This window comes from Grammomys surdaster, unplaced genomic scaffold (genome assembly GCF_004785775.1).
Source record: "Grammomys surdaster isolate TR1022 unplaced genomic scaffold, NIH_TR_1.0 66, whole genome shotgun sequence".
Taxonomy (NCBI): Eukaryota; Metazoa; Chordata; class Mammalia; order Rodentia; family Muridae; genus Grammomys; species Grammomys surdaster.
Genome location: NW_021604568.1, coordinates 7714262 through 7727533, shown reverse-complemented (window position 1 = coordinate 7727533; position 13272 = coordinate 7714262). Strand labels below are relative to the sequence as shown.

Sequence of the window (13272 nt, the reverse complement as noted above, 5' to 3'; positions counted from 1 at the left end):
AGAGGAGAGGAGAGGAGAGGAGAGGAGAGGAGAGGAGAGGAGGAGGGGAGGGGAGGTTCTCATATTCATTGAAGTACTATTTACAATCAATCAACAGAAGTCTACTTGAATAAACAGGTAAAAAATACAGTAAGATAGGGTGTGTATGCATGAGATACACTTAAGGCTTTAAAAGGAGAAAATTCCTACATTTGTAACCACATGGAGGAACCTGGGTATTTCATATTAATAGCTGTAAGCTAGACACAGAAAGACAAATACTTTTTAAAAAATCTCACTTATACTCAAAACATAAAAGTTTAAACTCCATAAAAGTTGTGAGGAGACCGAACGTTTAACAAGGGGCTGTGGGGGCAGGGAGAGGAAGAGAGAATGCTGATCACAGGATACAAAGTCTCAGCTAGGACAAAAAGAAATGTTTAACATCTATTGTACAGCAGAGTGACCACCACCAATAAGAATTTGTATTTCAAAATTTTTAATTAAAAAGATTTTAAAATGGACCTCTGCTCTAAAACCTCATACTATGCATAAATTAGCTCTAAGTCCATAAATATAAACATAAAAGTGAAAAGTATAACAACTTCTAAAGCAAAATACAGACGATAGAAATTCATCACTGTCCCGGAGAAGGCAGAAATGGCTTTAGACAGGACAACGACAGTAAAAGGCACATAGGAAAAATGAAGGTGCACAGGACTCGACTAACATGTGATGGTTCTGTTCCTCAAAAGACACTGCTGAGAAAATGAACAGGTGAGCCATAAACTTCGTGAAAAAAAAAAACAAGCAAGCAAGCAAACAAACAAAAAGCAACAGCAGCAACAAAATATGGTTCTGCATACACTTGACAAGCTTGTGTATCAGCCTGCATGAGGAAATTTCACAGCCTAGTAAGAAGATAGAATGGGCTTAAGGTATGAATGAACAAACTGGCAATAACAGATGCTCAGTGCTATTAGTCATCAGGATAGAAAGCACATAGAGACGTCACTGTTTATAGGATAGATTGGCTTCAAAACATTGACAGTGCGCAATATTGACAAGGATGTGGAACATCCAGAGTCCAGACACATTGTTTTTACGATGGCAAGTTGATACAATCCAGGCACCACTCTGGCAGTGTCTCATCAAGTAAAATACATGCTTTTGTGCCGATCCAGTAATTCTATCCCTCAGTGCTCCTCCCAAGAGAAATGGCGATGTCTCATCACGTGATGACTCATACATGAATCTTTGTAGCAACATGATTAATACAAGCTAAGAATCTAGACGATAACCAGCTCCCACCAACAACTCAAACAAATTGCGTTGTTTCTATATCATAGAATACCACCATGTGATAAGAGTGAGTGAATTTGGCATGGAGGCTCATGGACAACCACATGCCTGCTCTGTATTTTCCAGACGTAGGTCCAAAAGAGTATACTGTGTGTGCTTCCTTCTTAAGATATGGTAAAACCAATACAGAAGTATGAAAAAGTCCTTCTTCTGGCCTCTGTAGGCACCAGGTGTGCAAGTGGTGCACAGATATTCACGTAGACAAAACATCCACACATATAGAAGCAAATGATTTTTAAATGCAGAAAGATACATTCAGAAGTATGCAACAGTAGTATTTTAAGGACAGTGTTCAAACTATTTACCATTTTGGCATCCTGAACCCTCATCAGTCAGGACAAATGGCAGGCATAAGCAATCGCTACAGCCCCAAGTGAAAGAGATGAGGGGTGGGGATTATTGGTAGCTGCCTTCCCCTTTTTACCTCTCCTTACTTCCTGGTTTCCTGTTATAGTGGGGTACTTTAAAATAAAGGGAAAATCTATTTTTAATTATAAAAAAGAAGAATGGTATCCTTTTGATACGACATTTCCTACTGTTATAAAATTCTAATGGATCTCAAAACCCTAATGGAACCTTTAAATAATAGATATGAGGAATGGTATACTAAAACAGCATTGAATTAGAAGTTAAAAATGGATAATGCTATAAAAATATTTTCCATCTACTACAAAGAGAATGATGAGATACATATTAAGTTATTTTATAATTTTAATATTTAAAAACCCTCTTCCTTTGCTCCAACAGCAGGTAGGCAGCCATGTAAGGGACTATGCTTAACAAAGATGGGGTAGCCTGTTTTTCAAATTGTCCTGCCTCTGAAAAGCCATTCCACTCAAAATTTGTCATACAGTATTTTCCTATGGGGATCTTGGCCTATTTCAGACTTCAGACTCGGAGCTAGTCAGGAAATGAAGTGAGAATTATCAACCCTGGATAAATTTTTCCAGCAGAATTACCGCCATGATGAAATTGCCGCCATCCCTCCCTAATACAGCTGACACCCTCTCTATGGCAGATCATAGCAGCAAACCTCTGCTCTGAGCCTTTCTTCAGAAGCAAGCACAATTTAAAAACCCAGCTAGGAGAGTAGTGACTGAGAAGTGCCAGTCAGCAAAGGATGGCCAGGGAATCTCCATGACCATGTTCCCTATTAACAGAGAAACCATCTCAGCTCCCCTTCTTCCCGGTTGGAAGTCATGCATGGTTTAATGACAGGACTCCTCTCTCAGACTCAGAAAACCCTGGGGCAACATTACACAGCTGTACCAGCTCCTCATTGAGTTGCTTTACAGTGCCGAGCAGATTTGAGACTTTTAAAGCACCAAGCCCACTGCGAGCTCACAACTACTGTTAATCCTTTGGACAGCTCCTTGTCCATTCTCTGTGCCGTGGCTATGGTGGAAACCCATGCACCTCAATAGACAGTGCTAACAACACTGGGCCTCTGCTGTTTCCAGCCTGACTCACTCACTACTCCACTTGAACATACATACGCACCATCTAACGGGGCTGCTCGTAGCTCCCAGAGCCCTCTTCAGTCCTGAATCATAGGATCCCTGTTGCAAGTGCAGCCTAAACACCCAGGAAAAAGAGGGCAGAGGGCAGCTGAGGTCACTGGGACTTTCCCTTTGGTTACTGAATGATGACAAAACTTCCAACTTCTAAAGATGAAAGGTCACCTTATCCTCATATTGGATTTTTTTTTTGCTTCTGTGTGTACATTTATTATGATACATTATTATTTCATATCAGACTTTCTTCCCAACCCCCTACCCCCAGATTTTAATTATACACAGATATTTCATAAGGCACCCAATGTGGCATTTTAGAAGATACTCAGTTATAAAATTACATTACTAAATCTAGTTTCAACCAGACGTTTGAATGACATCCACCCTGTACGAGCATTTTAGAATCAACCTTTATGGTTTTTAAGAATTAGCTAGCATCTTCTCTTCTCCAATTTCAAAACATTGGTTATCTCTTGTGTGTATATATCTGTATACGTATGTAAACATACATACACATATTGCATACTCTATGCCTGACAGTACTCTAAGCTTACATGACTGAACTCATCCATTTTTCAAAACAGCTCATTGTTAGGAGTCAAACTGTGAGCCCAGAAGCTGTCCCCAGAGTCTTTGCCATTCTGGGATAGATCAGGAATCACAGGTGAACCTCTTATAGAGCCCTTGAAACAACTCAATGAACTTGGCCTTGGCCTCTCTTCAGAAAATGTCTCTGCATGGACGGGAAGCCCTAAGGGTTGGCTTTGTCTACACAACATGTTCCTTTGAGGGAAAATATCATCATCAATGTTTTAGAAGTAAAAATGTCATCCCCACTGTGATTTTTTTAAGTACTGGGTATTATTAAACATAGATCCCTGCACGCCCCCAGCAAGGGCTCCCGACTGACCATACTCACCCTATTCTGAAATAGGATTTGTGATGTTCCTGTCTCTGCTTGCCAATAGGAGGTATAACAGGCACGCACCACCTTACCTAACTACTGATTCATAGTCATTTGTTTGTTTTGAATTGAGGTCTCCTTTAGCCCAGGTTCAAATTTGACTGTCCTTGTAGTCAAGACTGGCCTTGAATTCCTTATCTTCCTGCCTTTTCCACTCGGATAAATCATTCACCACCCACATCTGGCTCCCATGTTGATTCTCTGGATTTAAAATGCTCTTGGTAATTTCTCGAGGAGACAGCCCATTTTCTACACTCATGTAAGGTGCTTGAAGCGAGTAGGAGCATACTTCACCACAATATCACTATGGACACCAAGGTGGCTTTTCTACCCATGACATTCTCACTCTGGTTCAAATGAGAAAGAATCATAGTATGGTAAGCAGTCAGCATCTGCTGTTGCTTTGTCTGAGGGTTGGGTAGCAAGGGCCTGCATTGCCTAGAGGCAAAGAGAACCAGAAGTGCCTCTCCAGAACAGCTCTTGGCTTGACAACTAAGAGTGTAAAGCTATGAAAGCCCAAGCCCCTTCACTTCTCATGGTAAAACTCTGAGCAGCAACTCTAGGGTCTCAGAGTTGTTCTGCAAGTCCAAACACACTCTCCCAACATAGGCCTTGACTTTACAGGCCATCCTTTCATGGCCTGGCTTGCCTCCCTTTGCTGTTTCCCTTCTGTATCCTCACACCTGCTTTGTGAAGTAAATAATTTTCATGTTCTTCTCTGGCATTGGTCAGCTTCTGGGGGAATCTCGCCTAGGCAAGAGCATCTGTCTCGATGGACTGAGGGGGCCATAGGCTATCCAGAGAATCCCATTAAGCTATTTTTTCCTATATAGTCTGGACAAACATCTTAGGTCACTAACACCCTTGCTCCCAACACTGGGAATCGTGGTCACTGAACACAGATGGAACGTTCTAATGTTTTGCTTATGTTGGTTTTGCTCATCGCTGAGATGCCTGCTCCTCGAGAATTTATTTAAAAAAGCTGCAGAAATCAAGTTATTGTAGACGAGATGGCCATGGTGTTGCTAGGTGAACACTTAACAAGGTAACTGTGAACTGATGCCCAAGTAACTGTGGCTTCGACAAAAAGAACTCACCGTGGATTCTGTGGCTCAAAATGCTGTCTGGCAACCTGAGAGCCAAGCAGGTCACGGGGCTAAACCAGCACAAGGCCTCTGAACACAGCAGCCGGCTCTTTCGTTTCCCTGGCTTGGATTCTTTGACTCAAATCCTTATGTTAAACATTTCTCACAGCCATTTTAAACTTTAATGACATGCTCTACCAAAGCAAAGATCAAAATCTTTACAAAGAATTTTTTTATGATGAAGTATTTATTGCCATTTCTTCTTCAGAACAGATTTTCCTACCCCAGGCCTGGAACGATGTCCCACGTGGAAATCACTCTCAATATACACTTTTTGAAATCCCAGTCGTGTGTCCTGTTTTCTCATCTCATGCTATGACTTGTTAATAAGGAATAATTAAAATAAGTTTTCACTAATAAGATGTGAGGGCATGCATTGCATTTTTTAACATATAAAATATTTTTTTGCATACAAAAACCTTCAAGTGCTCAAATATCTATAATAAAGAAATTAATACCCAAAGCTTCATCCACCCCGAGTTTCTAGACCTAGTGCATTTCTAGACAGTCAATGCAATTGTAACAAAAGATCAGCTTTAAGCCAAGGGCCATCTTAATTAAAGAGCTATAATCACAGTCTGTTAATGTCCGTGTGCTTCAGGTATGACATTATCACTCTTATATACAAGACACTGATAGTTGTCCATCCTACCGACTCTGAAAAGCTGGGCACCAGCTTTTTCTATATATCTATGATTTGAGGGATTGAAGGCGATTCCTCCACAATGTTCCAGGGCAAATTTCCTGAGCTGTTGAGCGTAATCCAGCCAGTAGCTTCCAGTTACATCTTCACTTTGGATGGCTGATTGAGGGGAAATCCACCCCCAGTAAATCGAGGGACAGACTGCTTGGGCTCTGAGAAGATGTTGTTCATAGATATCCTGTCCTTGTTTCTGTAAGGGAAAAGACATGATTAGCTTCCCCAACATCTCGTCCCTCTTCTGAGTTTCACATTCTGTAATTTCCTAGGGTAAGCTAGCCACTGGAAACAACTGATTATAGCTTCTGGGTGGAGACAAGGTGGTTGTGGAAATCTGATTAGGTGTTTTCTGACAGTATACAGAATTATGGGGAGATAATTAGATATGAAATATTTGCCTCTACTGCTGGTTCAAATATGGACAGAGGACCTCATTACAGTTTAGACGCTTGCTTTGATGCTTCCTGGCTTGTCGCTATCTTGTTTTAAAAATATTTGTTTAGTTCCAAAGATCAGTCAGAAGAGCCTTCCTCTTGGCTTAGATAGAATGACTAATTAGTCAATTATCACCTGATCCATTTCCAAATTCTTTTGAAACGTTAGAAATATTTACTCCATGTAAAGTATCTTTATCAAATTTGGACATCTATAATGTACAAACTTTCCTCTAACTCCAGACAAGATCAGAAAGTACTAGAAACAGTCTAAGATATAAGAAAATCTGAAAGATAAAAAAAGGATGGTATTTTTGGTAATAGATAAAAGGAATTCTGCCTAAAACAAAACTGCGATATATTTTTCTACATGGATCCCTTTTATACATACACATACACACATATACACACACATGTATGCACACACATATGCATACATTCACACATGTGCATATACATACACATACACACATATTCACACACATGCACACACACACACGCATCCCTTTCCTGCAGAGGTAGCATACAAGCTACCTATTTTGAATTATAAAAGGTAATTAAAATTAAGCAAACTCTAAGATTAAAATCAGTTAGATAGGTCAACTACACCTGATTGATCTTAGAAGAATGAATATTGACTTTGGGGAAAGAGCCTGATCCAGACCAGCATAACAAGTGAAGACTGAAGAAATCCGGTGGAAGGACATAGAATGGATATGGGGTATGGGTGGCTGGGATGTGGATGGACCCCATGGAGGGATGTGGGTGGATCCAATGGAGGGATGTGGGTGGATCCAATAGAGGGATGTGGGTGGATCCAATGGAGGGATATGGGTGGATCCCATAGAGGAATGTGGGTGGATCCCATGGAGGCATGTGGGTGGATCCCATGGAGGGATATGGGTGGATCCCATGGAGGAATGTAGGTGGATCCCATGGAGGGATGTGGGTGGATAACTTGGAGGAATGTGGGTGGATCTCTTGGAGGAATGTGGGTGGGTCCCATGGAGGATATGGGTAGATCCCATAGAGGGATGTGGGTGGATCCAATGGAGGGGTATGGGTGGATCCCATAGAGACTGTGAGTGGATCCCATGGAGGGATGTGGGTGGATCTCTTGGAGGGATGTGGGTGGATCTCTTGGAGGGATGTGGATGGATCTCTTGGAGGGATGTGGGTGGAACTAATGGCTGATGAAGAGTGTGTCTTAGACAAATGAAAGAAGCCAAAAGGCAAAAAGGATCCGAGTTGCTGTTTCTAAAGGGTGTGTGTAGAGAGAGCACCCACAGAGGAGGTTCTGAATTATTCCATTTGGAAAGAACCTATAGAACATTGCTTACTCAACTCAGCTGCTCCTGCTAGATTTGATTTCATTACTGTGAAAACCCATCCTCCATAAATAGGACAAAAGCTCCAACTTTGAGTGGATCCAGCAAAGAGGATTCCTTCCTTCCCTCACTTTGGCAACTCTGTCTAGGTCCTGATTGGTGTTGGATGCAGGCAGCCCTCACTCCCCCTTGCCTGAACTTCCTTGCCTTAAATAACCCGAATTTTCCTTCCTGAGGGAACTTAGGCTTAATGCTTCTGGCTTGGTCTAAGCTGACTAATGGGAATACTGTCTCCTCTGCATTATCTGTTTAATGTATTTATAGACCATTATAATGACTCCCTGCAGCCTCCCTCCTCCCAGGCTACAGCATCTCAGCACTTTTGTTCCTGCCGTTGCAGGTCTTCTTCAGCATCTTAATCTTTTTTGCTGTGTTCCTATGAACTCTCCTCCTTGTCTACGACTGCCTTATGGACTGGAAGGAACCATCAGTAAAACCAAAGCCAGGGCAGAGGGATGAGAGGGAGGACAGGTGAGGACAAAGCCTGAGGAGCCACACTAACCAAGAGATACCTCTGAATCAAACAAAAGGGTTGTGCAGCTCACTACCAAGTGTGCACAGCTACCCAACCCTCTAAATGCAGCTAGGGAAACCAAGGCACAGAATTTTCAGCTTGATTTAAATTTGTATAAACTCAAGGACACGCACATACATGCACACACACACACACACACACACACACTGAATACATGCAACTTGAACATATTTTTTGAAAAGGAGGTTAGGGGGAGCCAATGAGCTACACCAAGAGGTAAATTGGTTCTAGAAAGATGGTTAGCCACTTAGCCATGCTAGCTGTTTGGAGTTGTGTAAACTGTGCCACTGATCTCCAAGTGGAGTGTGTGGACCCGTAGAGACAACTGTGATGGTCCCCATCATGGAAAGAAGGTATAAGAGTCTATTCGGGCATTTTCCTTTAAAACTAAGCATTATGTTTGACTTATCCTTACAAAATGATGAGAGCATGCATGCAGCCTTTTCATTTAAAAAAAAAAAAGTGTATGTCTGTATACATTCAAGGGGGAGCCATTGATTTCAAGAATCAATTATTGTTCAGAATCTGAGCTCAAAAACCAGGATGGTCTCAGAGCTCAACACCTCCCTCACAAGGAACCAGCCTTGCTGATATGTTATCTGTGCAACCTCAGGGTGCCAGAGGTGACGTGACCCTCTGCTTGCTCACACTGTAACCTAGCTTAACCTAGTGTTTCTACTCCACGACTCCTTTACCTATGGTTCTCTCTCTCTCTCTCTCTCTCTCTCTCTCTCTCTCTCTCTCTCTCTACTGTGTCTGAGTCCAGCTAAGTAGGAAATGGGCCTGTATGTTTGATCAATCTCACTACAGACTCAGAGAGTCAGTCACAGGACCCACATGTTAAGACAGACTCCTCTAAATCACGACAGTATTTCACTCCAACGAGAAGCCGCCATCTAAACGTGGACCAGGGGAATATTCTGATTTACAAGAAGGGCAGATTTTTACCGGCAAATGAATTTGCATCCAGTTACTTTATATGCTGTTTGCTGCTAACGGATTGTAGGCAGATGCACTCAAACCATATTTCAGCCTGTCCCTGAGGTGTCCACGCAGATGAAATGCCAAATATGACTTTCAGCCCATAATGGGAATTATTGTGGAATTAGCTGGATCCGTTTTGGCAAGGCTACACAATCAGACCAAGTTTCTAACTTCCTGACTCAACTGGGCTCCTGCCCTGCTCCCTGGGAACAGGAGGACAGCCATTTTTAAAAAACTGCTAAGGGAATACTTGCTTCCCAGCATTTAGGCACCCCAAACTCAAAGTGTGAATCTCAGCATTTGCATCTTCATATCTTTATCTCCTGGAAGAGGAGTTGAGGCCAACGCCCCACCACATATACTTTAGTCAGTCACAGAACATGGATGTTTGGAGTAAGTCATGTCTAAAACATGGGAAGTGTTCCCAACCACAGCAGTGCCACTGCGTTACAAAAGCCTTAGGAAGCCCTGCCCACTCCACTGGTTTTAACTGTGGGTACCCTTCAGCTCAGGGAAGGCTGGTGATTGAATCTCATCTGCAAACAGTTATGACCTGGCCGTTGGCAAGCCATGAAGACAGTGTGTGTGTCTGGGTACCTCTGTTCTATCTGTCCTATGTTCAGTCCACCAACGAGCAGGTATTGGTGAATCCCTGATAAATCTCCAAGAGAGGTGAGATAGATGTCAGAGAAGACATCAATTTTAATGTGTTATGAATTTCTGGTTGTTTGGCCCATGACTCAGTTTACCCTACTGAGATTGGCAGCTCTGAAAATTTCATCAAACATTTTCTTTGACACGGGGTCTCACAGTGTACCACTGGTTGGCCTGGAACTCTCTTTGTGGACCAAGCTGGCCTTGGACTCACAGGCTGCCCTTGTCTCCTGAATGCTAGGATTAAAGGCAAGCACCGCCACTCCCAGCTCCTTCAAACATTTTCTTACAATCAGATACCAGGTGTAATGAGATAAGAATGTTGGACTGAGCCTTACTTCTGAATGAGTTCTTTGCGTTTTTGAGCCAGGTATTTCTTCTTTAAAGACATCAGTTCACTGCCAAGTCTCTCGATCTCAAACTTGTACTCCTGACTCTGTGATTCGTACATATTCAACTCCGATGACAGAACCTAACACAACACGTGAAGCATCGTTAGTGAAGGATGCACAAGGAGACAATATCCTTTTCTGAAACATTTGTTTTAATTTGCCACCATTCATCCCAGGGGCTAAAGGTGCAGACCACTGTCTAGTCCGGGCTTCGTACTTCAACAGCATGCTTCCACATGCTTCCACGGGCTCAGGGCCCACAACTGGCTATTAATCTGGATGAGAATTGATGACTTCATAACCAAGTGACAAACATAGTTGAAATATCATCCCATATTAAAAGGAGAGCCAGCAACAACATTCGAGTGGGTTCAGATGAACCACCATTCATCTCTGTTCATGATGTGTTTGGAGGAGTATTACAAGTGGAGACAGAACACAGACACACCATCTAAAATAGCTCTTAGCCTTTTAAAAAAATACATTCAAGAGGAAATACCGCTAGGGAGTAAGAGTCTGAGGATTACGGTAAAAGCCCGTCTGAAAGCATCCCCCCCACTACCACTAACTAGGCTTTGAATGTATGTGTATGCCAGGGTGGTTGTTCTGCTAGATGTCTATCATCCTTTTCATTCTCTGGTACTATTCCTGGGCTCTCTATATCTCAGCAGTGGGATGCCTTATCTCTAAGAAGCAGGAAGCTTGTGCCTTGGAGATCTTAATGCAAGAGAGAGGCTGTAATAAGAAGCCTGACCCCCACCTCTCTCCACGGCTCGGTTCAATGAGTGCTAAGGAATATAAGCTGTGCTAGAGCAGAAATTTACTCCTCCAAACAGGGCATAAAGTATGCCAGAAAGGAAGCTGTGCTCCCTACCAAAATCCAGGCAAGAAAGGGTGGCCAGTTGTTCTAAGGGGCATACACTTGCTGTTTTGAGGAGAGTCATAAAAGCAAGATCATCATTTTGCCAGCTTGTCTGTTTCTGAACTCTTCCTTCTTAATTGTTCTGACTATGATTATGGTCACGCTGGCTGCGCCAAAAGAACATGGTGTTCGTGTTGAACGAAAACCTGTCTCAGTGGTTCGATTCGTAGGAACAAAGACCCTGTTTTGAGAATCCAGATAATGGCTTTGCTCTGTGGGACTTGCTCAGAATTTCCCCATCCCTCTGCTGCAAGGTGTTTCATTTTATTCTGAGCTGAAGACAAGGGTTTCCTGAGGTAAAGGATTGCTGTAACATAACACCCCTGAGGGAGGCATTGAGCACTATCCAGAGCCAACTGTGGAGAAGACAAAGGAGGCACAAGCTTTTCTAATTTATACTCACCATGAGAAAATAAGAGGGAAACATTTTTTTTTTTGGCTTGAAATATTCGATTGTTTCAAGAAACAAAAGTAATCAAGACTGTGTGCCTTTTGCAAAATTCAAATTATGTCTCTGGGTCCTCATGTGAAATGAACACTCATGGTAATTTGAAAATTAATGCTCTAATTAGACTGGCTGCATGTGTCCTTTTCACCTAAAAGAATACACTATTATAATGTCTCGTTTAGGAAGCGGTCAAGTCTATACTAATAGGGTGTCATCTAGTTTACTCCAAATAGAAGGTTAGGATTATCTCCCTTGTCGAGCAGGGCAAGTGTCAGAAGTCATCTGACCTATAGAGAATTCCACGGACATGTGTGTGTGAGCAGAAAACATCTCTGGTATTCTTGGTGACTGCTCACTCAGAGGATGAAGCTAAAAGGATGGCTTAAAGATGTACAGGTTTTGAGACAACTTCCAAGAGGCACGCGGAAAAATAAAATACTCCAATGACTCCAACTGAGGCTCTTGTGTCACTGGGAAGGTAATTGTGCCAAAAAAATTTTTTTTGCATGGTTTATCTCCTTTTTGTGGCCATCTATGTGATAAATAGACGTGAAGTTAGACCCTGAGCACCAGTTGGTGCTTTGCAAATGTTTATTATGGGTGGAAAGGCATAGCAGGAAGCTGCTTTGGTGTGGTGATGTACTTTGGTTTGGCAATGGTGTTTGGTGTTGTTCTCTTCTGCCATCTGAGCTGTCTAAACCATTCTGCGACCTTCTATGCAAGCCCTTCCTCCATTACACCGCTTCCTTCCTTACTTGCTCCTTTCTTGGTGCTCGCTCTCCTCCTTCTGGGATCACTAGAGTCTAATGAACTCTGAGCAAAGCTGGCTGGGTGGTAGACTGACTCACTGAGCAGCCCAGGAGTGCCCTCAAGGCAGCCGTCCTAACAACCGAGAGAGGAGCTTACTTTCAGCTGCTTGGTCTTCTCCCGCAGTGTGTGTCGGTAGATCTGCAGCTGCTCCGCAGCCTCCGGGCCAGGCTGCCGGGCCAAGATGTGCTTCAGTTCCACATACAGCTTCTCTTTCTCCTGGGGGAAGGCATAACCAGGAGCAGAAATTAAACAATCCACCCAAACTTGCACCACAGGGCCCCATGGTTCCACAGCCTTCTAAGCTGCTTGGCAGCTGTTACATCTGCTCAGTAGCTGTCACACCAGCACCTGTCAAAGAATGTCCTCTCTAAGCCTGAGTAGACACTTTCCCCATACAAGAAGAGAAGAGACTACAGGCCAAAATTCCATGTTGGAATACAGTATGACTTTAAGAATCCATAGTTTCTCCTAAGGAGTTACCTTGCAATGGTGAATCCAGGGGTCAGGAAGAGGAAAAAAGAGCCCAGATCATGGTGTGAGTCTAAGCTGTATTGGGAACCAAGTCTTTCAGGCAGTTGGGAGCCAGGAAGGACCATGCCTGGGCTGCCTATGGAAATGAAAGAACAGCAGAAGCAGCTTGTAGCAGGGGAAACAATCCCAGGTCCTCCATGAAGACAGAAGACAGGGAAAGATGAATCTCAGGAACACTAAAGGAAACACAGGTAGATAGGAAGATATCAGTGGTGTGGAATCAGTGGGCTTTGTGGAGTGATCAGACAGGTGTGGAAGGCAGGAAGCCAATGACTTCTGAATTTCTGGTGTCTGCCCCTGTGTGGGGGAAGGGAGAGCCATAGTGATGGAAGGATCAAAGTCAGGGATGAGGAGAAGTCCCAAAGGTGACAGAGGCTGAGGTCACATGCCTGCCCCCATGGGACATATACCTGAGAGCTGAAAAAACAGCCCAGAACTAGAAGCCAAAGGGCCAGCTGGACCAGAGCACTGAGCTCCCTGCAGTAATTAGCATAAAGGGGTAGGTACAGA

The 13272-nt window shown here is 43.1% G+C and overlaps 1 protein-coding gene across 1 annotated transcript in view; it reads right to left on the bottom strand.

Annotated features, from left to right (window-relative positions):
* Window positions 1-5138: 5138 nt before the first annotated feature.
* Window positions 5139-13272, bottom strand: part of Cfap58 (cilia and flagella associated protein 58) — a 94746-nt gene continuing 86612 nt past the window's right edge. The window contains exons 16-18 of the mRNA XM_028776423.1: window positions 12328-12447; window positions 9998-10131; window positions 5139-5857 (exon numbers count right to left, since the gene is read on the bottom strand). Of these exons, the coding sequence (XP_028632256.1) occupies window positions 5746-5857; window positions 9998-10131; window positions 12328-12447 (366 nt within the window). The 3' untranslated portion in view covers window positions 5139-5745. The remainder of the gene's footprint in view (window positions 5858-9997; window positions 10132-12327; window positions 12448-13272) is intronic.